This window comes from Limulus polyphemus, unplaced genomic scaffold (assembly GCF_000517525.1).
Source record: "Limulus polyphemus unplaced genomic scaffold, Limulus_polyphemus-2.1.2 Scaffold685, whole genome shotgun sequence".
Classification (NCBI taxonomy): domain Eukaryota; kingdom Metazoa; phylum Arthropoda; class Merostomata; order Xiphosura; family Limulidae; genus Limulus; species Limulus polyphemus.
The window spans coordinates 151,849-177,594 of NW_013666295.1; the positions used below are offsets into that span (position 1 = coordinate 151,849).

Consider the following 25,746-nt stretch of genomic DNA (forward strand, 5'->3'; position numbering starts at 1 on the left):
CTTGTTTGTTTTCAAAATATTTCTGTTTCCCAAATTTTAATTCATTCATATTCATTCTGCTGGGAGAATACAGGCTTTCGTTCATGAGAGTTTGTGGTCTTACACTCATCCAACGATTTCTTCCTTTCACCTTACGATTTTTGTGAGGAAGGATGTAACTACAGAGTGGAAATTTCTTTTTACTGCACCTCCATGTAATCTTCTGGGTTAGATATTGTTCTTTTTTTCCAGGAGATCTGTGACAAGCTGTATTCTTCCCTCCCTATAGATATGCTCATGTTTAGCGAGCTTATATGAGCTTGTGGGGAATGACCTATTTTCCTCAAGAGATAATGTAGGTCTTTCATGTCTTCTCCGCTCAGTAGTTGATATCTTAGATTTTTATAATTCTTTTACCTTCTAAGTTATTTTAGTTTACCATTTTTATAATTCTTTTACCATCTAAGTTACTATAGTTTACCATTTGTATAATTCTTTTACCATCCAAGTTACTTTAATTTACCATTTTATAATTCTTTTACCATCTAAGTTACTGTAGAATAAATTTGAATTTAGAGTTTAATTATTACTTTGATTTTGTTTAATTTTCAGTACATGTATGGGTTTTGCACGATAGTTACTTTTTGGGTTATTGTAACTTTGGCCAGTTTTGTGGTGTGTGTATTTGTGCTTTACTTATACTTCCTTTTATTGTTTGTTAGTTTGTAAAGTTCCTTTTTCTTTACTACTAGTCATATGTAATTAGGGTTAGTTTTGAGTTCAATTTTCTTTTCATTTATATATTCTTTAGGGTAGGTTTTACTTTCATGTCATTTGTTTTATCAGTTCTTTGAGTGAACTTATAAGTTCAATATTTATGTGTCTTTTATCTTCTAAGTCCTTTTAGTGGTTTGTACTTTAATTGTTGCTTATTGTTGTATGTTTTAGGTTGAATTTCATAGTTTTGCAAGTTCATTATTTTCCTGTACTTTCTAGACTTAACAAATTTCTAGGTTTTGTTAGTAAAGAGTACTTTATCTATGTATGTTTAGTTAATGTGTTTTTTCTACATTTCATGACAGTTCCATGGGTTCTACGGGTTCTTTTTGAAGGTTTCTGCCTTCAGTTTCACTCCCCCCTTATTCACTTCCCATATTTCCCTCCTTCTTCATTGGGATCATACCTCTTCCAGTAATCATGCCTAGATTGTTCATGACCTGCTACACAAAGGGGTTGTCGATTGGGTGGTTCCCACTCAACTGGGTTTTAGTTTCATCTAATTGTTGTCTCTCGAAAGATTGGAGACCCATCATAGATCTGTCCCAGTTGAACTCTTATCTGGAGCCTCCTTGCTTCTCCGTGGAGTCCTGCCTCTCTCCTTTGGGTTTTGTTCACCGTGACTCTGAAGGAAAAAATAGTTATGATGGATGCTTATCTTCATATTCCAACTGCTCCATTGTCATGTTATTTTCTTCAGATAGTCCACAAGGGTTGTGTCTTCCAGTTGCTGGCACTGCAGTTTTGTCCTCCTTTGGCTGTGTGTGTTTTGTTGTATGGTATACTCTTTTGCTCATTATTTTCACTCATTGGGTCTACAGACTCTCCTTTTCTTGGACGACTGGCTTCTGCTCGCCTCTTCCTGTACCCCATCAGTCAATAATGCCAATTTACTTCTTCAGGAAGCTAATTGGGTAGGGTTTTCTCATCAAGTTGGAGAAGTACCTTATTCATTTGGAAGTTAGTATTTCAATTTCCATCTCAGTTGGGCCCAGCCTTCTCCACTTCAGCTCCGGCTTATGGAGTTAGCAATCATGAAAGCTCTATCTTCTCCTTTCTCTCTATGTATGAGAGGTTCAATCTCTCTTGGAAATGTGAGCTTCCTTGGAGGCTTTCATTCTCTTGGGTCGAGCTCCCTTGCGTTCCCTTCAGTGAATGCTTCTAAACCAGTAGAAATTCTCCCATGATCTCTTGGATCATCTCTGGAATCAAGGCTGATTTTTCTTGGTGGCTCGACAGGGACTTGGCCATGGTGGGGATTCCATTCCTACACCCTTCTCCCAAGTCTCATCCATCCACAGATGCTTCCGTGGTGTGTTGGGGAGGGGGCTTTCCATGGTTCCTGAGAGAGATTTATGGTCTGTGGTCAGTTAAGCAGGCTACTTTCCATATAAACATCGTAGAACTTTTGGCAGTTTGTCAGGCTCTGTTTCATTTCTTTCCACTCCTGCAGGGGCAGGTAGTTCTGGTTCATTCTGACAATTCCTCTGTTGTCAGCTATATCACTAAGAAATGGGAAACCAAGTCTAGTTCTCTGTGTTTTCAGAGTCTGGATCTCCTGTACTGGGCCAACAACCACAACATTACAGTCCGAGCGTGTCATGTTCCCAGCATTATGTATCTTGTGGTCGATCGCTAACTTATCCCTACCAGGTTCTCCCCACAGAGTGGTCCATTCATCCTCAGGTATTTTGGTGGATGTGTTTTCCACTGAAAACACTGCATATAGATGCATTTGCCACTCAGTAAAATGCTAACTTCCTTCTTTTTGGTCTTCAGTTCCACACCCCTCACCTTGGGGCCAGATGCATTCAGTCAAGATTGGGGGGGGGGGGAGACATTTTCACCTATTTGCCTACTCTCCAATCACACTCCTCTCAATAGTCATTTCCCTTATCTAGACCACTTCTTATCATGTTCTGTTAGTTACTCCGTAATGGCCAGCTCAGACTCAGATGCGGTTCCCTTTGCTCTGGCCCATACTGAAACAACAATCCCTGCCTTTACGTTTGTCCCAGTCACTCCTCCTACAGTCGTGATTGGATGTATTTCATCCCAATGTCACCACACTCCATATTCATGCAAGGCTTTTGTACCCTTCAACCTTCCTCCTTCTCTGTGTACCAGAGATTTTGGTCTTCTTTCAGACTTTGGTCTATTTGCTGTAGGTTCTGCTTATCCTCTTCTTCTGTTCCTCCTCTGTCCCAATTCTTTACCTTGTTGTTTGATCAAGGTTTGTCCATGTTAACTGTTGCTAGTTTTAGGGCTGATCTATTGAACGCCTTTGGTTTCTCCTATTTCTGGAAAGCTTTCTTCTCCCCTGTTATTTCACTTCTTTTCCACTCCTTTCATCTGGTCAATCTTGTATGTTGTTCTCTATCCAGATTGGGCCTTCATTCCCAAGATGTCAGCTGCTCATGAAGGTTCATTTGCTCTTTCTCCTGTCCTCCTTATTTCCCACCTGTACTCCCTTTTGGATCGAGATCGACCCCTTTGACCAGTTTGTTCCCAGCAGTGTTATGTGGCTTGTACTGCCTCTTTTTGTGGTTCTCATTCCCATCTATTTGTTCTGTGGAATTCCTCTGTTTCCCATGATCTCTCACCTGTTATACTCCCTGGCATATTCTGACATGTTCATTGACAGGTCACCATCATCATAATATTTCTTCACACCAAATTCATCTAACTAGTTCCTTTGGAGGAAATCATTCAGGCTGGTATATAGACAACTCCCAATACATTTGTTGCACATTATATGCATAACCTAGCTGTGTCTTTCTCAGATGGGTATTGCCTTCCTCCTCTGGTGCTTTTACACATGTCTGTTCACCTTTGACTGAGGTAATTCAACATTTTATGATTTTTTATCTTATTTAGTTGATATACATCATATATCAGCTTCCCACTTGCTGGTGGGTGTTACCTGGTCAGGTATGCATCATATTATATTATCACTAAATCCTTATACTTCTATAATGCTCACTGTTGAGATGGGGTGTTTCTGTAAGACCAACTGCCACTTGTCTGGTGGTATGTGTATGTACGTATATATATTTATCACTTTCATGTATAAAGGACCATCACTCATGGACTTCATGAATAAAGCAAATGTGGATTTCGGTCCATCCCTATTGACCCATGATTCCTCCAGTTGGAATCTTTCTACTTTTCAAAATAGGGAATTGCAGACACCCATTGCACTGTCACTGGTGTGTCGTTCATCCGGACTCATCAACTCGTTTTGACTCACCCCATCTCTTGTAGTGGAACATGGGAGTCCTTGCCTCTTCCAGTTCCCAATCACTGGAGTTGTGGACTGAGGAGGTTTCCTCCTGAGTGAGTTTTGTATAACAAACAAAATCAGACTTTATTTTTCATATATACCCACTCGGTGAGAAGAGGGCTGTCATCGTTACACTGTTTGCTGTAAGAAACAATGATTATAGAAGAACATAATATTTAAGTTCTAAGGTACTTCCCCCAGATGTTTTAACCTAGGCAGACTGCACTTGCAGATCAAAAATTTCTTATGCAAGGTGCTTCCATTGGATGTTTTCTACCCAGATGGACCACACTTGGCATAGTCCAATGTACCCCAAAGCACTTCCCTGGATGGTTTTTGCCCAGGCAGACAGCACTTGGCTTAAATCTATATATCCAAGGTGCTTCCCTCTGGGTGTTGACCATGTGGACTGCACTTGTTGATCTCTATATCTTAAGCAAGGTGCTTCCCCTGGATGTTTTTTGCCTGGGTGGACCACACTTGTTGATTTCACAAGCTTATGTAACATGCTTGCATTGAATGTTTTTGCCCAAATGGACCACACTTGGCATAATAAAACATATTCCAAAGCACTTCCCCTGGATTTTTTTTTCACGGACGAACTGCACTTGGCCTATACATATACATTTCATAGTCCTTCAACCCTAACCAAGTATCGTTATTTTATTTTTTTTCTGGCATCATTCTATGGCTCATTATCACTATGTTCAGTACTATGGCCTGCTGCATGTGTGGACGATGTATGACACGAATGTTGACATTGGGCTGGTTATGAAAACCCTTGTGATCACACTCATGCCTGTATTTTTTTTTCTTAGTCCTACCTATCCAAGGCACTTCCCCTGGATGTTTTTTGCCAGGGAGGATCGCACTTGTTTATCGCAATATCTTATACACGGCATTTCCTCTGCATGTTTTGCCCGGATAGACCTCACTTGACATACTCTGATGTAACCCAAAGCACTAGCCTTGCCACATACTTTTACGGGCCTGTTGTCTCTTTCACACCAGACTTTCCATGTTTATCAATGCTGTGCTGTTTCAAATCATGGTTATACAGCATTTTCCCACTGATTTGGTGCTGTATATCTCTTTTCTGAATGCACTGGTTCCTGCCAACTCATTTCTGCCCTCATTTTATTCCTGTGTTAATCACTGGGTGAAGAGCATGCCTGTTCCAGATGTAATGCTATATCCCACAGGTTTGCTTTCTTTTCATATTCTTGCATAGCTGTTCTTTCAGTGCAGTTGCTTTCTGCTGGATTGGATAATGATGTGCCTTCACTGCCCCCTCCACCTTTGCACGTGGGATTCTAGCTTATTGGGTAAGAGGAGGTAGTACTGTTTCAGAAGTTAACATTTTCTAACACTGAAAATCTATTTCTGATAGGAACTTACCACTTCTCACCAACTTACCACCCTTCCTCACCACTGATATGCCAGTGTTTCTGGTTTGTACCTGCTAATTCTCAAAAGTGAGGAATGCTGTAGAATAGTAGAGAGAGCTAGCTGCACTAATATAGAAGGTGCAGTATGATTGGTGGAGGGTAGTCATATGATAAGCACAAGTTCAGAAATGGTACGAAACTGATGGGGTATAAAAGACTGGTGCACTTTTAGGGAAAATTTTTGTCAACACTTAGTGGCCAGTCCAGTATTGAGATAGCTTTGGGTGAAAAGATGTAAGCATGTATCGCAAATTCATTTTCAGTGTAAGATGTTAACTTTTAATCAGATGATTATTTTTGTCAAAACAGTCTAGTTGTAATTTAGATTAAATGATTATTGGAATAATCAAAAACAGTAATAACTGAAAACACTGAATTTCGATTAGTTTACATAACATCAGTTGATGTAATCACTGTTCATAGGTAATCAGTTGCATCAGTTAATTGACTAAATTGCCCATATTTAATCAAAATGTAGTTTTGATATATCTGTTCCACCATGACTTTATATTGGCTATGGTTGTGACATAATTTGCTTATTTATATATTCAAAACTATTTTAATATAATGTACTCAACCCTCTGTACTATAGTAAGAACTAGGTTTTGTCCACTGTAAGCATCAAACTATCCAAGACAATAATACAACTGTTAGCATGAAACCATTCAATAGGTAACACTATTGACATTAATAAACTATCTGCTAAAACAGTGGTTCCCATCCTTTTTGAGTCCATTGATCATAAAAATTTTTGTGAAGAATTTTGAACCATTAGTTGAGTGTATATATACACAACTATACACACAATTTAGTTAGTTATACACAGGATTTTAAAAAAGTTTTATGCAATTTATAATTTTAACGAGACGGATAGTTATTGAGAAAGAAGTTTATGTATTTTCAATTATCATAATTATGTACACATAAATTAGTGGCATTTGGCTAATGGGACCTTTAGGTGAACCTGTTTGATCTTAGGCAAGGCAACTCAGAGTGATGATTTCCAGCTGAGAACCCAGCCTCAAAAAAGTACATGTATTAGAAAGAAAGCAGACTTATCATTGCCATTGCCCACAACTTCAGATATTCAGGCTTCAATTTGATTCAAAACACTGCAAACGATACATTGTTTTGAAACTGCATCTCTGATTCTTCCTCACATGACATTCCTTAGTTTATTCTCCTGAATCTTATTTGGATTAATTCATCTATCTGTATTGAAAAGGTTTCTGATCCATTCAATTTCCATTTCTGTTGTCCATGCCACATAGAAATTGGGATTGAAAATAGCATGGCCTCGTTAGTATTAATAGTGAAAGGGGTGTCGAAGTAGATGACTGTGGGTTAACAAAAAGTGTTATTTGTTAATTTAGCTGATTTATGAGCTTTAAAGTGAAAGTGATGATATGTACATATCTTACAGTGAACTAAGAAGGAAACAGTACTTTTTACATATTCTTAAACATGTAGAAAGTATAAATTTCACTAAAAGATCTTTGACAGGGCATTTTTTATTCACTGGATATTTCAATGGACCAGCAGTTAGGAACCACTACAGAAAGGTATTGACATAGTCAGCAATACTATCTACTAGAATAATACCATTGTCAGCAATGAACTATCCACTAGATTTGTTTCACTGTCACAAACAAACTATCTAATAACAATGTTATCAACAATGAACAACCTGCAATAGGATAATGCTAATGTTACTGTCATAACAATATATCTAGCAACAAGTTATTTAACTCGCCATACACAGGTTTAGTTATTTTGGCAGACCTTGTAAACACCAAGTAAACATGAAATTATATGTACTATAACTTTTAATATAATAAGTGTATCTTTGTGAAATTAGAATTTTTGATAAAGTATTTCTACTAGCGATTTGTCTCTGAATTTACCTTAGTCAGTTTGAACAGTCTGAGTTGCAATGCGAGTTTCATATCAAGAATAGAAATACTTTTTTCATCTTATAGTTTTCAAATGTCATTTGCATAACTGCTAAAACTTCCTAAATGAATATCAAAGTGTTTTTTTACAGTAGAACTTTATGTTTTATCTTTATTTTCTCTACCCTAACACTAAACAGACTTGGTCTATTTGATCAAACTTGTAACCACCACAAAAAATATGAAATAAATCTAAATTACATTTTGTTTTTTTTTTAGAATGATTGTATGTTGGAACAGAAAATTACAGGCTTTTAAAAGTTTATATCTGTTTTTATTTAATTTTATTGTTTTACTACTCTGTGTCTAACTATTAAACCTGCATAATTAGCTAGCAATTACCTGCCAAATGCACGGCTCAAGTTATTGTATTAAATTATGTAAAGTACAAGCTTCTCTGCAAGGTATTTTTTATTTAGTTTTTTTTAAATTTATGTTTCTTATGTAGCCTAACTTTTGTAATTTAGTTACTTTTATAGCAATCAATAAAAAATATATGCCAACAAATTTAGTTCTTACATCAGAAATCTTGTTTTTTACTCATATGATAGAAGTTCACACAAACAATAACTGTAATTTTTTTTGTAACATTAGTGTGTTCTCAGAATTTTTTTTAAAACTCAATTTGTAATTCAGAATATGAAATGTCTTAAAGCTAATATAATTTATTCAGCTTTCTAATGAAGCTAGAAATTGGTTTAATAATTAAGATACCTGTTCAAACAGAGTTTCAATGCTGATGAAAAGAGAAAGGGTCAAAAGAGCCTTAAAAACTGGTTGGCCATATGTTTGCTGTCCTTTTCCCATTCAGGAAATTGTAATCTTCTCATTCTATTGGGTATAAATAATCAAAAAGCAAATGTCCTAGAGAATTACTGACATTTTTGAAAGGCAAGTGGTAAGATGGGTGTGGCATGTGGGTATGACTTTCTGGTGTATATTTCTATAAAGTAAGAAGCATAGAGGTTATAAATTTACATTTTAGCTTGGAATGTCTAATATATAGATGTGTAATCAGAAACTTAAAAAATTATATAGGTGTGAAAAGTTAATCTAAAATTGGTAATTTTAGATCACAAGAGTCATGTGATACCGAGAAGTGAAGATTGATAATTTGTTTAAATATTTCTTTTTAAAATTAGGAATTACTTCTATAATATAAACATTAGAATTATAAACTACACTTTGATGCCAAGTGGACTGATATATGTTGGTAATATAATTGTTTAATTAAATCTTGAATATGCACATCACAACCTTTTTAGAGTCACATTCAAGATTTAACTAAACAATTAAAAGGTTAATATCACTATAAGCAACAAACCATCATTTAGGGTATTACCTCTCTCAAGAACAAAAACCTATCCACTAGTTTAACATCTCTGTTATAACAAACTATTCTGTAGGATATTACCACTGTCATAACAAACTATCCACTAGGTTAATACTACAGTCAGCAACATGCTATTCACTGGATGTTACCACTTTCTACAGCACTATTATTAGGATATTCTCATTATGAGCATCAAACTATTCACTAAGATAATACCATAGTCAGCAACACTATTCACTAGGACAGTATTACTGTCAGAGCACTATTCACTACAAAATCAATGTTAGCAACACACTGTTCACTAGGGTAGTTTCACTGTTCATAACAGACTATCCAATAGGATAATCCCACTGTTCGTAACAAATTATCTGATAGGATAATCCCACTGTTCATAACAGACTATTGGATAGGATAATCCCACTGTTCATAACAAATTATGCGATAGGATAATCTCACTGTAGCAACAACCTATGCATCCAAAAGGGTAATACCATTTTCAGTACCAAATATTATTGGAAAAACTGTTACTGATCAGCAGTAATTTAACACCTTTATACCACTATTAATGTCAAAAATTTGTTTTATTGTTATTAGTACCACTTAATTGCTTTATCAACACCAGTTTTTATTTAGGATATCAACATTGTCAACTGCTGTCTGTTTATTAAGAGTATATCACTTTCAATTTAACTCTGTCATCTGTTTTAATACTATAGTTGATACTAGTCTATTCACTAAGGTAATACCATTTTAGACAGCATTCTTCTCACTAGGTTCATAATACTGTCAATATCATTTTACTTTCTGTGCTAATGATAACCTTTTCCCTAGGCTAAAAATATTTTTGTCACTGGTCTATTCACTAGGCAAATAATACTCTCAATACCAGTTTATTCACTTTATTTATTTATTTTACTGTCAACAATATTTTATTCACTAATTTAATAATAATGTATATACCCATCTATTCATTAAATTAATATCACTGCAAAGATAAATATTTCTAGTATGCTAATAATACTGTCAATGCTAGTAAAGTCACAAGACAAATAATATTGTCAGTATCAGTTTAAGCCAATAATATTGTCAATACCAGACCTTTCAATAAGTTATTAATACTTTTATCACTTGTCTATTCATGAAGTTAATAATATTGTCAATACCATTATATTCATTAGGCTAACAGTACTGTCTTGAAATTTATGTGCTAGTATTGTTTGATGACATCTGCATAGCTTAACATTGGAACATTCTCCAAAGTTTTAAAACACTGAGTTAGGCTGCAGTAAATTGATTATTGAGCCTGTTAGAGTGACTGAGCCAGATATAAAGACTGAATTAGGCTTGAATAGATTGATTATCGAGCCTGTTAGAGTGACTTGTTGAGTTAGTTAGTATGTTAATGGATTATTTGTGCATGATCTACTTAGTTTGTCTGTTGCTGTCAACCATTTAGGCAGTTCACTGCTGTAAATTTTGAGCCTGTATTTGTGACAATGTACAAGCAATATTTCTCTTTAGATGTTATTTATTTGTGAAGTTAGGCCTACTGTTGATTGTGTACAACCTTGGAACTGGTAAATGTTATAACTTTTAGTCAAAGAAATAAAATTATTTTGTTATCATTAAGTGGACTGGGCTTAGCATTCTTCTTGTACCAGTTAGTTAAAAAAAATACTTCAATGATATAAGCTTTACAACAGTCCTGTAAATCCATGTTTATTTTCACAGCCAATAATACTGCTAATATCAGTATATATATTCCTTAGGTTAATAATATTGTTAAACCTGCCAACACTTGCAACAGCAGTTTAGTGACTAGAATAAAATCACTGTTATAGTGCTGCACCATCATTCCATTCCTGTTTGTACCATTGTCAACATCTAATTTCTTGTCTAATTTCATTCTACCCAGTAGTTTGTTCACAAGGTTTATGCCATTGTCAACACCTCTCTATTCCTTAAGTGTCAACCAGAGGAAACTTTAGTCTACTCTCTAGCTAAACTCCAGCATCAGAAGTAATCTGCTGGTTAGGTTTTTTATCACTGTTTTGTCTGAGTGTTCTCCATGTTTATTTAACTGTCCTTTCACAAGGTTTTTAATAATGTTAAAAACATTCTAGCAATATTATTATTCTAATTCGATGATGAGGAACCCACTTTGAGACTATTAATGCTTGGAGACAGCTTGAATGGGTTATGAAGAAAAACTTTAATATAAGTTTAACATAACAGCAAATGTACAATGTTTCGACAAGGTTTTCTCATTATCAGGTACAAGTAATTTACACTGACATGGATATATATATACAGTATTGAACAAAGAAGTCACATGACCGGAACTGTTGCAAAACTTAGAAGAGGTATCTAGGCACCCCGGGGTGTTGGTTTAGAGTAGGGTTGTTTTGTTCAATTAAGATGGATTCCTTGATTTTTCGTTTGTTTATGTTGGGTTCTTTGTTTAAAATGACTGTGTTTTTAATAGATATAACATTTCAACAAGGTTTTTGTCATCATCATCATTCTGCTTTTATTCATATTATATTTTACACCACTAACAACAGCAGTGACTCTACTAAAATATTAATACTGTTAACACATGCCTGCCTGTCTTGTTCGTTTCTACCTCTTTCAGCTTTAGTCATTCTGTTGGGTTTATACTACAAGCAAAAGGAGTATTCACTAGGATAATACCACTGCCAACAACAGTTTAGTCATTAGCACTGTCAGTATCACTTTAGTCATTTATGATAAAAGCACTGTCAATAACAATTTAATCACTACTAACTGGGATAAAATGACTATCAACAACAGTTCAGTTGTTAAGGTAAAATCACTGTTGACAGGAGTTAACTCACTAAGTTAAAATCATTGTCAATAACAGTTTAATCGTAAAGATAACTTTGATGTCAAGAGCATCCTGTTCACTATGATATTGACAACCAAATTAATTTGGCCCTGCTTGATAATAGTGTAAACTCTGTGTTATCCAAAAGACATAAATGTAATTGTTGTATGAATTTTTTTATTTGGATAAAGTATAATCTACCATAATGTATTGACTCTTTCACAGGATTCAACCAATGCAGAAATTCAACTGGGTGTTACTTCAGTTGGGCTAGTAGTCTTTCAGAACAGTATTAAAATCAATACTTTCTCATGGTAGGTGATTGAACTGTGCTCTTTTTGTAACATGTTGAACATATTAATATGTGGAAGTTATTTTACTGTTATCATTTCAATATTTCTCTTGCATGTCCTTAACAGTAAAGAACATCTTATCCTCTTTAATGAAATATTGGGTGCTTAAAAGTTCATAGTAGTCTATAATGGTAATTTTAAATAAAAAGAGCAGGATTTAATTTAATTGTAGACCAGTATATTGTGGTATTATTGTTGATCTGCAATGTGTAGGCTGAAGTTACTTTTCTTTGAAATACATTGAATTTGAACATTCTTGAAATAATGACCTGTAGTAGAAGATTTGGGATTCTACTCTCTTCTGAATACTAATGTCTAATACAAGTTTAACATTATGGAGAGGGGAAGCATTTCATCTTGTGCAAGTTACAAGTACTGTTTCCTAAGAAATTTATTATAAAATTTGAGAAATAATGGTTGTCAGCCCGGTTTTCTCATTTCTGAATTTATGTTGAGCGTTAAAATTATACACATAATATGTAAGTTGAGTACTCAGCTGACTGTTAAATTATTAAACACTAAACTAAATCAAAAACATTCTATATGTTTTCAGTTTTTCAAAGACATTGATAGATAATTATGGTTTATATCTGTTTCTAAAATTGTCAGTTAAACCCTACCAATGCCTTAAATGTTTTACTCAGCAACCTACAACTCTAGTCTTTGAATCTTAGTGAATTTAATTGGGAAAAACACAAAAGCTTTTACCAATTTAATTAGTGTTAAAGTGCCAGTTACTGTTAGTAAGGTCACAGATTCCACATCTCTTCTACAAATAATTTTCTTTTGTTTTAATGAAAAAGTCTGTCAGAATTGTGGTTGATAATATTTTTAAAAATTGTATGGTCTGAATGAAGTCTTCCGAGATATACAGTGTTTTTTCTATATTTATGTATATATGTACAAGATTTAGGCCACATTGCTTTGCCATCATTAAAAAGTAATTGTAGTTTCAAATTGGGCCTTCATGATAAAATTGGAAAATACTGTTAACTCACTCAGTGAAAAGCCATTTAAGCATGTAGAAAAAACATAAGATTTGCAAATTAATGCACTTCTATTCATTGGAAAAAATACTTATTAAAGAATAATTTCTGCAGTTTGATACTAAAAACCCAAAGAAATGTTACAGTGTTTAAACATATTTTTCTACAGTGGCAAGTAACATATTGAGAATAATTTCTAACTGAAGAAACAGAAAGCTTTCCAAGTTGTATGCTTAAATTAATCATAAGTAAGTCAGTCTGTGTATTTCTGGGGTTGCTGTTGTTATTAATAATTTAGTATAAAAACATACTTAACTAACTTATTATATGTGACAATTGCCATTGATAATTGTTTTATAGTAACTAAAATACTAATTTAATTCTGTATATTTTATAGGGTTGATATTATCATTTGTAAGAGTTTATTATAAAATAGCATACTATATAACTTATTATGTTTAATAATTTTGAAAATGTGGTTTCTTTTTATAAATCTTGACATTGTTGATTTAAGAATTGTATTTTTCATTTACAATGATTGAATGTACATTTCAGTTTGTCTTTTCATGTAATTAGGGCCAAAATCGTAAAAATATCTTTCAAAAGGAAGCAGTTTTTTATACAGTTAAGAAAAGAAGGGGTAAGTGTAAAAATTTTCTCATAAAATAGAGAATTACTTTATACAGTTAAGACGAGAAGGGTAAGTGCAGGCTTTGAAATTTATGCAAGTAAAGTGAGATACCAACTTGTGTTGTGTATAAGTCCTAAGTTTTGTGTTTAAGATTTTCACAAAATCCACTAAAACAGGCAAATATATAGCTGCAAAGTCATGTAATTGACTGCTGTTTGTTGTTTACAGTAAATGAGGAAATTGGTCTATGAAACATTGTTTGTGATTAGTGAGTACTCACACAAGCAACTAATATCTTGCTTTATTTAATGTGGATGAAATCATGTTCAAATAACTTTTTGCATGGTGTTGCACATGCTATAAGCACTAGCAGATGATAATTTTATAGCAGACTTTTGTGCAAGAAGAGTTATAATGTTGAAAACAAATTAGAAGAAATAGCATGCTGTGCTGGATTTCTTTAAGACAACTGTTGAGAATGGAAATAAGGTACGTATGACCAATTAGTAAATTAATAATGAATTTAGCCTTATAGCTTGATTAATATTGGCATAATATACATATATTGTTGACTACATTCTGTTAACCTTATTTATATGGATCTGACTATTGTGTTTTGCAGAGTTACATTCAAAACTTAATTAAACAACTTTGCTATCATTTATGTCAATAAAATAACATCAAGTGTAATTTATAATTCGTTTTTATATTATCTGAGTTTTAATTTCTTAATTTCAAAAGAAAATATTTTAAAAAAAGATTTTGAATCTTCACATTTGTTGTTACATGATGTGAGAGTGCTCTCAGTTCTCCTCTTTTAATTTCTATAGCTTTAATGATATAAAACTTGCGCTGTGTAGGGTAAATGTACAGTTTTAATGTCCAAACTTTCCATTTGCTGAGATACCAAAAATATTCCTAACCCACGACAAAAGCCATATCCATCTGTCCTTAACTTTCAAGGCAGTTTTCAAAACCACATTTTATTGTTTTCTATTTCAAGCTTACAACTGTCATTTTGAATTTGGTGACAGAGGATGTTATTTATTGTGTGCTTGGAAACAAAGTAGATGTTCATAGCATTAATTATTATTTTATTTTTTTTCCTATTTATAGCTTAGTTAGAAAGCCAGTTAAATTTTAGACATTCTGTTTTATTTATTTATGTATTACTTATGTTATAAGATGCATGTTTGCAATTAGAAAAATAAGCCTAAGCCTAGCCCAGTCCTCGATTGCAGTATTACTTGCAGCAATCAGTACTTCACTGTACGAGAATCTGCTAATGTATTTCCACTGTAATGTGTTGCTTTTCAGAAATGAAACTGTTCATGGTAAAAGTCAGAAAATATAACCATAAAATTAAAATAAACTATACATGAAAAGGTAAACAGTTGAATCTGTGAAAGGAAGAAATTGAAAATCTAGCAAAATAATGAATTCAAAGAAGAATAAAAAAGGTGGTGTTCATTCTATTACAGTTAGTGTTAGGGTAGAGAAAATAACAGATAAAAATTAAGATATAAATTTTACTTAAAAAGCTTTTGATATTCATTTAGGGCATTCTAGAGATTAACCCTTTCACAACAGGTAGGTAAAGCTTGAAGATAACTTTTATATGCAGAAACATCTGTTAGCTGAGTTCTTGCACAGATCTTAAAATATAACGTTGATAAACGGAAACATTGGCACATGTAGATATATAGATCTTGAAAGTTGAGTTGTTCAAAACTTGGAAATGGTTGATAACTGGTTGATATCATCGTTATATTTTAAGATCTGTTCAAGAACTCAGCTGACAGATGTTTCCGCATAAAAACTATCTTCAAGTTTGTACACCAAAAACCTTTTCAGGTAGGTAAAAGTGTGCGTGCCATGTTGTTTTACAGAGCTACATTGAAAATTTTACTAAACGACTTTGTTATCAGTGTATGTCATTAAACTTGCCATCAAAGTGTAGTTTATAATTGAAATGTTAATATTATATATATTTTTATTTCTTAATTCAAAGAAAATATTTAAAAAATTGCTAAGATTCATTCTTCTGAATCACATGATACATGCATGCTTTTATTTGTGCAGTTAACATTATAATATGCATACAATTTCATGTCTGTAGTGTCTAGCGAATCAGAATCTCAAACTTCAGATATTGACAAACTAGAATGTAAAATAAGAACATCCCACCTTTTTCATTTGATGAGATATTAATATATTTAGCAAACCTACCAGACTAGCCCCATCCTACCATTCATTCTTTTGAAGCCACTTTCTTAGTCATGCCTACCTCTCTTTAAGTACATGTTTCTAACCAATAGAAAGAGCACGTTGTGACCTATGTAAATCTGTTAGTTGTTTGTAAATTTAATGGCGGATGAAGGCATAATTTTCATTAAAATCCTTAAATGTATTGACTCAGTCATTACTCTATACAGTAGTGATATTTTTTTAACCTACATGAACTTACTTAGAAATCCAAGTAAATTACAGTAGTTTTGTAACATGCTATTCTGGTAAGTTATAATTGTTTGTTTTCTAAAATGGATATTTGAAATACACAAAAATTCATTTGTCTTTGCCTCTGTTTGAGAGAATCAGCGACGCTTAGTGCAAAGCACACGAGTACAGATTATTTTCATAACATTGTAATTACTAGAAAACATTGTTTTTATGCATGTTTTTGTTTATTTTTTTATGTTTAAACAACAATAATTTAAATTTAAGCATTTATGAGTAAATAGTGATAATATATATATATAAAATAGTAATTTATGGTAACTGAAATGTCACTGTATTTTGCAAAATACTGGTATGCTGCTTAGAAATTTGTATTTTGTGGGCCAGGAGCAAAAAATTTATTAGAACAGTCAATAAAATAAAATTATACATGACACATAAGAACACTGTACATTCTAAACTGTATGAGTCTTAGAATCACTGAAGAAAAGTTATACAAACTTGTATATAAAAATGTATGCAAATGTTGACACATGATAAAAAGGAACACCACAATGAAAGGATGAAAAATTGGGAAGGCCTTTCATAAAACAGAGTTGTTTATATAAAACTGTATCAATGAATGAAGATTTATATAGATATATATTTCACTAAAATCATTTTAGAAAACTGCAAAGTCTTACTTCATCATAAACTGATCTTGACAAATCATGAATATATTATTGTACATACAAAAGTATATGAATCAATGAAAAGTGATACAAAAATATCTCGGCTAATAGAAAACAGTCATTGTAAAACTAAAAAAAAAAAAATTCCCACAAAGTTCCATAGAACAAAAGTTGTGGACAAGTTTCAGAAAATACTGTTATAGAATAAATGTTAAACAAATAATAAAATAAGGAAAGGTGATGTTTCTGTCAAAGATAGTTTAGCTTAGTGAAAGGAAAAATAGAAAATTGGGAAAGGAAAAGAGCAGACAGTTTTATGCAGTACATAAAATGTGGAGCTCTTATAACTGATATTTTGACATTTTTTATGTGGATTGATCATGCAAAGAAATCAGCATTGATCATTTCAGCAGTTTATGTACTACATAAAAGCTTAATCTCATTGAAGAGTAACAATGGTATGGTACTCTTCAAAATGCCTCATAAAAATGGTCTCAAGACAGTTTTACACTGCTGCTGTACCTTAGTTTCTGAGAGCCACAATCTGAATCTTTTCTTTTCACTTTTCACAAAAACTGTTGGGAAGTGCTTGCCAAGAGAGAGTCTCAGTGGTGAAGACTCCTGCAGAGTTCTTGAGGATAGTATACCAGAAGTACCTGGTCTGTTTTGAAGTAAAGGTCCAACTAAGCAGTGATCAAGTCCATTCTGAAGACCTTCTGGAATAATTCTGACTGGTTGGTCTATGTCTTGTAAATTATATATGAATTCACAATTATCAAATCTAAAAAGCAGTTTATTTTACCATTTTACTGCCTTTCATTCAATAAAACAGTAGCTTAAATATTGGCCATTCTGGTCCACCCCTCCAATATGCTTGTAGTAGTACACAATTAAATGAGGTTTTTTAATTTCAGGAACCCTCAATCTTCTTGTCACAGTTGCCATAGTAGTAGAGTGTAAACTTGAAAGTGTGTAAACATCTTGTTTGTCATTCCATCTTACAGCTCTCATTGTTCCACATTTAAAAAATCATGCTTCTCCTCTCTATAGGTTTATAGCTGCCATTTCCTGTGAAAAAAGTCTCTTTCCTGCATGTCCCATAAGCATAGCTTCCAACAGCCAGTAATTTGTCAACTTGATGAAGAGAAGTGTAAAAGTTGTCTATGAAAACCCATTGTCCTAGTCTATTTTACTTGTCCACCAGTTCCATCACAATGTTATCTGCCAGACCTCTAGCTGGAATTCTTCCTCTTTGCCTGATTTTAAAGCTCAGACATTATTCACTTGTAGCTTCTGTCAGTACCAATAACTTGATACCCCACTTGACAGGTTTCTTTGGTAGATATTGGAGGAAACCAATTCTACAGTTTGTTCCCAACATTTGCTCATCAGTGGATAGTTCTCTGTCTGGATGGTATTGAGTCATAAAGGATTTCAGAAGAAAGTCTATAATATGTCTAACTTTAAAAATTTATCATGATTAGGATCAGTTTTAGGAAGAGCAGTAGTATTATTATTGAAATGTAAGTTGTTATGAATAGCAAAAACCTGTCTCTGGATACGATATTTGTAAACCAAGGAGAAAAGGTAGACCAGTAGTCAGAAAGAGAAGGATAAGGCTTAAGACCTATAACTGTAGTGAGACCAAAGTAAGCTAAAATATACTCAACAGTAACATGAACCCATTTTATGGTCTTTTTTTTTTCTTTGGGGAGATTCACCCTGGGGTGCCAAATTATTGTGTGTGTATCAGTTTGTTTCTATTAATTTTTTTGCAAAACTTCTATTGTAGAAAAAAAAAGTTAACAAAATCAATGATACAAGTTGCTTAATTAGTTTGTTGTGAAATAGGTTCACCTCTCTTAAAACTAGATACTCATGTTTGCTCCTCATCATTAAGCTTTTCTCAGGTCCAGGTATCATTACAGGCAAGAGGCCTCTCCTTCTGGGAAGGTGCAGTCCAAGTAGGGGCTTTAGTTCTATCCCTTCCCCGACTTCCCTTAGCTCTCTTTCGTCTGTATGGGTAATTCTTCAGATTTACAATGCTACAATCAGGGGTTCAGTTCCCCTCATTGGACACAGCAGATAGCCCAATGGGTTTTTGTTATAAGAAAACACACATTCTTCTCTCTGAAAGTGGTAATGTTTGGTGTGATGTACCTGGCCTGGGTGATTTACAAACATCTTCATCTGATGAGGGTCCAGAAGACAGATTCAAGAAGAGCTTGTTTAGTATTTTTTGGCCATCTAGTTTTGTAACCAGATTCTGTCAGAGGCATTGAAAAAGAAGCATCAATTACTTCAGCTTCTAATTCCTCTGACACAGAGCCTCCTTCATCAGATGAGAATGAAGCATTTACAATAAACTCCAACTCTTCCTAGTGGGGAAGAAGCCCTTCCTCTTCATGATTTATTTTGATTTTTCTTTGTCAAAGGCCATTTCTTGAGGGAAAAAAATAATGTACATTACAATATATTCTCTATTGTGTATCTTAGACTTCAGAAACAGTACTAAACAGGAATTCCATACATATATTAAATAATGATTACTTACAAGTAATAGTAGTTATACACTTGTTCCTTCTCTGCTATGTCAGTGACTAACTCTTGATTTTATGAGACGAAATGTTGTAGAGAAATTTCTAGATTTTACAAGGCTGAATAACAAATGCAAAATGCTAGCCCAACCAAAACAGATTATTTTATTTTACTGTAAGCTAGTTGTTTATATGTGATGAAATGTTATTGAGAACTTTCTCAATTTTACAATGATGAAAGACAAATATGAACTGACAACTTTGATGTTACTATAAGCTAAGTGTTTATTGGTTGAGGTATAAGTGAAGTCAAATAGGAAATAGCATATTTATAAGCACATAGCCAAATAACTTTATATACTAAGCTATATCATAAACTTTTGTCTCATTGGAAGCACTGTAGTTTAAACAGGCCGATAAATTCTCTAATGTGTTGCAAGTCAGGGGGGGGGGGTTATGATAATCTATGTAGGACCACCAATTGCTTCATGACATGCTTGTTTCAGGCTGAGAGGAATTCTGCCAGTTGTGTTGGAAATGTCTAATTGTTGCTTTGTGCGTGCATGTTACTGTTTTTCGTAGGCTCTGTAATGACATGAATGGTAATTGATTTTCTTAGGGGTCAGTGGATTTCTGCTTTAGTCACTGGCAGTATAATAAACATACAAAACAGATGGGGAAAAGGTTTGAAGTAGAAACTTATTAGATAAATACTTTGTAACTTTGTGGCCACTAATGAAAAGGAAAAAACAGTACTACTAATGTTACTTCATATTTTTCAACTTTTTATTTCGTAGTATTTTGATGATTTGTCTACAGGATGGAGAGTCAGGTATAGTGTTATGGTAAAGAAAACTAGAGATAAAGTATAAAGTTTTACTGAAAAAAAAATTGTTATATTGATTTAGGAGGCTCTAGAGTTTATTAGAATAAATTATGAAAATTATGAAATAAAGAATAAAGAGAAGTATTTTTAATACCAGCATGAAAATCACCTTTCACCTAGACTGACTCAGTAAAAATATTGCAAATTCACAAGCTTTTATTTTGGTAAAATATTTTATAAAAAATTGATTTTTTTGTATATGAAATACATGTAATAATTACTAAGACTTGCCATATTTTGTGAATATACATTAAGTATAGAATGTTTACCTTCATGATATCAAGGTGGTTACGAGGTTGTGTAAAATACACAAGTATGTTGTGGAAGGTTATTCAGATGAAATCCGAAACCTGTAAACTGAAAAGAAGTATTTTTACTTATAGCAAGAAAACTATCTCACTCAGATTAGTAAAGACTCCAGAGATTCGCAGACAAAATTTTAATAAAAATCATTTTTGTAAATCATGTATTTTTTGTAAACAACAGACTTGCAAGGTTTATCAAAAGCTTGTCAAATTTTGTGAAGATACAAATAGTAAATTCAGAGTTATAGTATATATAGTTTTGTGTATAAGTATGGTTAAAATAGAAATGAATAAAAACCCTAAAACCCGAGCACTTACAAAAGGTGGACCTTTCTTCTTCAGGGGCAGACTGGTTAAAATGATTTTGAATATGCAAATCAGCAAGTCACATGGCAACCACAGCTGATTTAAATTCATAGTGGAATAGCATATATCAGAACTACATTTTAATTAACACTGTTTGGAATTTGTAGGTAGTGTGATGCCACCAATAATTGATCAGTTTTTGGAAGGATATGTAAAAGCAAAATATTCGTATACTCGGATCATAAAGATGTGATATGAACAAGGATTTAGAAAAATTTCTAAGATGGGGATATTTCTTGTACTTAATGCCATTGGAAAGGAAAATAATATATAACAACTTGGGGCATCAGAACTACCTAGAAAGAGATCTGCAACAACTCATACTCCAGTCATGGTAAGCAAAATGAGAAAACTGGTGAGAATCCACTAACACAAAGATCAGTGGAAAAACTGTCAAACTGTCCAAGCAACAGTTACTATATAAGAAACATCTCCACTTGAAAAAGTGGCAAAAGTCATATGCATAGAAGCTACTTCCACAGCATATCCGTGGAACTGTTGCATATTTTAAATAGCTGAGAATAAAACAAGTATTCATGCTATTTCATACAAAACAATACTGAAGAAATTGGTAGATGCAGTGCCTATGGATTTCTGTGCATTTGGATTTTTGAAACAGGTGTCAGAAAACCATTGTCTTCATAAACTAGATGGACTATTGAAAGCAAGCAGGAAAGAGCGGTGTGTTTTAGACATTGCAGTCTAACAACAGAGCCTTTTGCCATGGAAATAGTGCATGGTCATCAGATAGATTATGACCAGTTGACATAGTATGCATACTTACATTGTTTCTCACTCTTAACCAGTTGGTTTTGATTTCTGTCTTATGTGAATACAGGCATATTTAATTTTTAGCAAACAAGATTAGGCTTATACTTCCATTGTAATTTATTGCTCATTGCACCAGTCTTTCTGCAGTTTCATTCCTATATTGTGTACCATTTCACTGCTGTCTATAATTCTTGTTATGACTTGAAATTTCTGTAATACAGCATTTTTGCTGACTGCTGTATTACCACTTCATGTTTTGATCCACTCCCAGATGCCTCCTTTAGAAAAACAGTTGTATCTGAAACAAGGTACAACACCTAATGTACAGTAATTTTTAACTGGTAGAGCAAATTTGTTTTAGTTATGATATTAGTGCAAATTAGAATTTTATGGTACAAGTAAAATATTCCTCTACTTTCAGCAGACACGAATAATGTTTTTGGTAATTTCTAACCCAGAAGAGTAAATTTTTCTCTCATAGTTATAGAATTACTTTATAAAGTTAATAAGAGAAAAGAGTAAGTGTAATTTTTTTTTCTCTCTTACTATAGAAAGTTACTTTATACAATTAAAAGAAGCAAGCATAAACTTTTCACTCACAGTTTAGAAAATAACTTGGTACAATTGAAAAGAGAAAGGGTAAGTGTAAACTTTTCTCTTATAGAGTAGAAAATTATACAGTTAAGAAGAGGAAACCATAAACATTTCTCTCATAGAGTGAAAAATTATGCTGTTAAAAAAGGCAAATGCACACTTTTCTCTCATATTGTAGAATGTTATTTTATACAGTTAAGGGAAGTAGAATAGAAAGTGACTATGCAGTTAAGAAAAATGGTAAATGTAAGCTTTTCACTAATAGTGTGGAAAATTACTTTATCAGTTAAGAAGAGGTAAGTGCAAACATTGAGAATTTTGTACGTATAATTAAGATACAATATTTACACATAATAGTAGAAAGAAAGGAGAAGTGCTTTTAAAGAGGTTTCAATAGTTTACATATACTTGAAAGAAAATCAGTTAATATGTATTTGAAATAAGTGAGAAATATTGAAATAAACTTAGAAAGCACAATTCTTACTAAGGATTGTGGGTAATTAGAATTTTGAAATGCTTTAGTGAAATGTAAAGTGTTAGCTATGAGTTTTTCACTTCAACAATGAATGATTGAAATAAATGAAGTGGGAATTGATATGAATGATTGTGGATAGTTAAGTGAAAAATGTTAGGTAAGAGTTTTTCACTGTAAAAATGAATGATTCGACTAACATCAAGTAAAGCTGTTAGCTAAGAGTTTTCCACTGGAACAATAAATGATGGATCCAATATCAAGTGGAAATTGTTATGTATGATTGTGGATAGTACAGTTGTTAGCTAAACGTTTTCCACTAGAACAATAAATGATGGATCTAATATCAAGTGGGAATTGTTATGTATGATTGTGGGTAGTAAAGTTGTTAGCTAAACGTTTTCCACTAGAACAATAAATGATGGATCCAATATCAAGTGGAAATTGTTATGTATGATTGTGGGTAGTAAAGTTGTTAGCTAAACGTTTTCCACTAGAACAATAAATGATGGATCCAATATCAAGTGGAAATTGTCATGTATGATTGTGAAAACTGAAATGAAAACTGTTAGCTGAGAGTTTTTCACTAAACCAATGAATGATTGAACTTGAACTAACATAAAGTGTGAATTGTTATGTTTGGTTATAAGTAGTAAAGTAAAAAGTTAACCAGGAGTTTGTTACTACAACAGTAAATGATTGTAAGAATTGTCATATATAATTGTGGATAGTGAAGTAAAAAAAAAGTGTTAGTCGTGTGTTTTTTACTAAAAGAATGAATGACTAAAATAACACGAAATAGTTTACTTATGATTTCAGAAAGTGAAGAGACTAGTGTTAACCAAGAGATTTTCAATATAACAGTGAATGATTGAATTGAGTAGTAAGTTTTGCATTATATTGATATTTTGTAGATGGAAAACTATGATAGTTTAATAGGATTTAACCTGCTGAGTTATCGCTCATGTAAAAACTTGTGGAAGTCTTGTGTGGAATATCACACATTTTTTCGCTTACACACTCCTCGTCCCCCACCTCGTCGCTTCTTTTTCACCCTGGGTTCCAGGTTTAGGTACAGGTGAGAAATAGTTTTACTTAGTTTTAATTTTTTTTGATACTTTGAAATTTTCTTCTTATATCTGAAAAGAAATTTTTATTGTATTAGTTTTTATAAAAGTATATTTTATTGCATCAAAAGATATTTATGCAGCATGAAGCCATTCTCTCAAGACATGTTCAATTAAGAGAATAATAAAAAAATTATAAGGTTTATTAATGAGTGGCATACCATTTTTAATTATTATTTGAAAATTATGTTTCTATTTTATAATTCATTTTTTTCTGATTAAACAGTTCTGATGCACATGAAGGTTCAGTGATCATGTACACTAATTATGTCATTAAGCAAAACATTTGTTCACAACTGGTTTGTATATCAATAAAATTTGTAACAAACAGTGATCTTGTTTTTTTATTAACCCCTTATGTGTCAGGCTTTTTTTTTGGTAATGAGCTGAAAAAGTCAGTTTTTATTTTGCTTTTTGATAGTTTATACTTGTATATTAATGAAACAACAATTTTTTTATTATGGTTTATTATATTTCTGCACAAAATATACTTAATAAGTAAAAGCATATCTGGATGTATAAGTGATGTATATTATTTCAATGAAACTACAGTAAAGAATACAAATGCTTTTATCTAGTGTTTGTGACACATAACTCAGAATAAATAGAGTAGAGATCAATACAAACAGCATTCCCATTGCCATCTAGTGAGCAATGATTGCGATACATGACAACATGCAAATAAATTTGGAGTAATAATTAAAAATACAGAGATAAATGGTTTTTCCAAATTAACTCAGGCAAATATTTGTTGAAACATGGAGGGCATCTGAGTTATCTTGAGCAAACTGCAAAAGTTGTTAAAAGATTAATAGCAAATATTTCTTGCAGCTGTTTTTTGTGCTTCATGTATTTTAAAAATTAAACTGCTTTGATGCACGTAATTAGTTATAAACTGATAATGTTCCACTGCTGTTGTTTTGATGCAGCAGTTAGTGAATAATTTAATATTGTATTTAGATGAACTCAGTCATTTAAAATGTTTGTCAGTGCTAGGATACAATGCTTATGAAATGTTTGACAAAGAAAATGTTTAAAATAAATTTAGCCTTTTCTCTATTAGTAATGGGTTCCCATTTGTGTTGGTAGATTGTTGTGTATTAAAGTTAGTAATGTATGGCTTTTGGTGTTGAATTTTAAAACTGTACGTAATGAATGATTAACTGTTACTTTACAGTGGAAGAACAGAATACCAAACCTTAGAGGAGGGGAAGAGAAGAGCCCGGACAGAGAGAACCTTCATTAGGTAAGTGTTAGGAAGAGAGAAGTCCATTAGACAAATAAAGCTATAAATTCAATTTTACAGAAAAAGTCATCAGTGAGCAAGAAATAGATAGGACAAAGGACATTTATATGCTTCTTGTTTTTATTTTTCAGTTTATGCAGTGTAAATTCTTGTTTAAACATGAAAGTGTCTTGTCCATTATCTTTTGGAACAAGATAGGATGCAGCAAAATAAAAGAATAACTTTTAAACTAAGTTTGATTTTTAATCACAGTAGCTTCATAATTCTTGTGCTCATATCTAACAAAATAAGATGTCTCAGAAATGCTGCTCACCTCACTGCATCGCTAAGAGTTATTGCCTAGTGCACTGCAATGTCAGTACCTGCACATACCTATAGCTTTGAATAAAGCTTCCACTTCTACATGTATCAACATGTATTGCACCAGCTTATGATGTAGTCATCATTAAATTATAGCCCTCCAACATAATCCAATGTACGGGTTTTGACCAATACTTTTCAAGGTTGTCAGTAGGTTTATGAACCAATGCCATACTGGCTCATTTTCATTCTAATTGGTAACAAAAAATAAATAAAAAATTTCAGTTCTGAGAAGATATGTCACTTTTGCTCACAGTTTTGCTGTCTTCCCCATGTGTTTGCACATTCTGCCAGGGCGATTTACATGCCACTAGCCTTGTGAAAACTCCCTTCTAATTTCATATGGTTTTACATGAATTTGTAT

The 25,746-nt window shown here is 32.9% G+C and overlaps 1 protein-coding gene across 1 annotated transcript in view; it reads left to right on the forward strand.

The window, feature by feature from the left end:
* Window positions 1-25,746, forward strand: part of LOC106459945 (tyrosine-protein phosphatase non-receptor type 4-like) — a 265,493-nt gene that overhangs the window by 148,744 nt on the left and 91,003 nt on the right. The window contains exons 12-15 of the mRNA XM_013919617.2: window positions 11,846-11,934; window positions 13,536-13,599; window positions 23,564-23,727; window positions 24,954-25,022. Coding sequence (XP_013775071.2) covers window positions 11,846-11,934; window positions 13,536-13,599; window positions 23,564-23,727; window positions 24,954-25,022 — 386 coding nt within the window. The remainder of the gene's footprint in view (window positions 1-11,845; window positions 11,935-13,535; window positions 13,600-23,563; window positions 23,728-24,953; window positions 25,023-25,746) is intronic.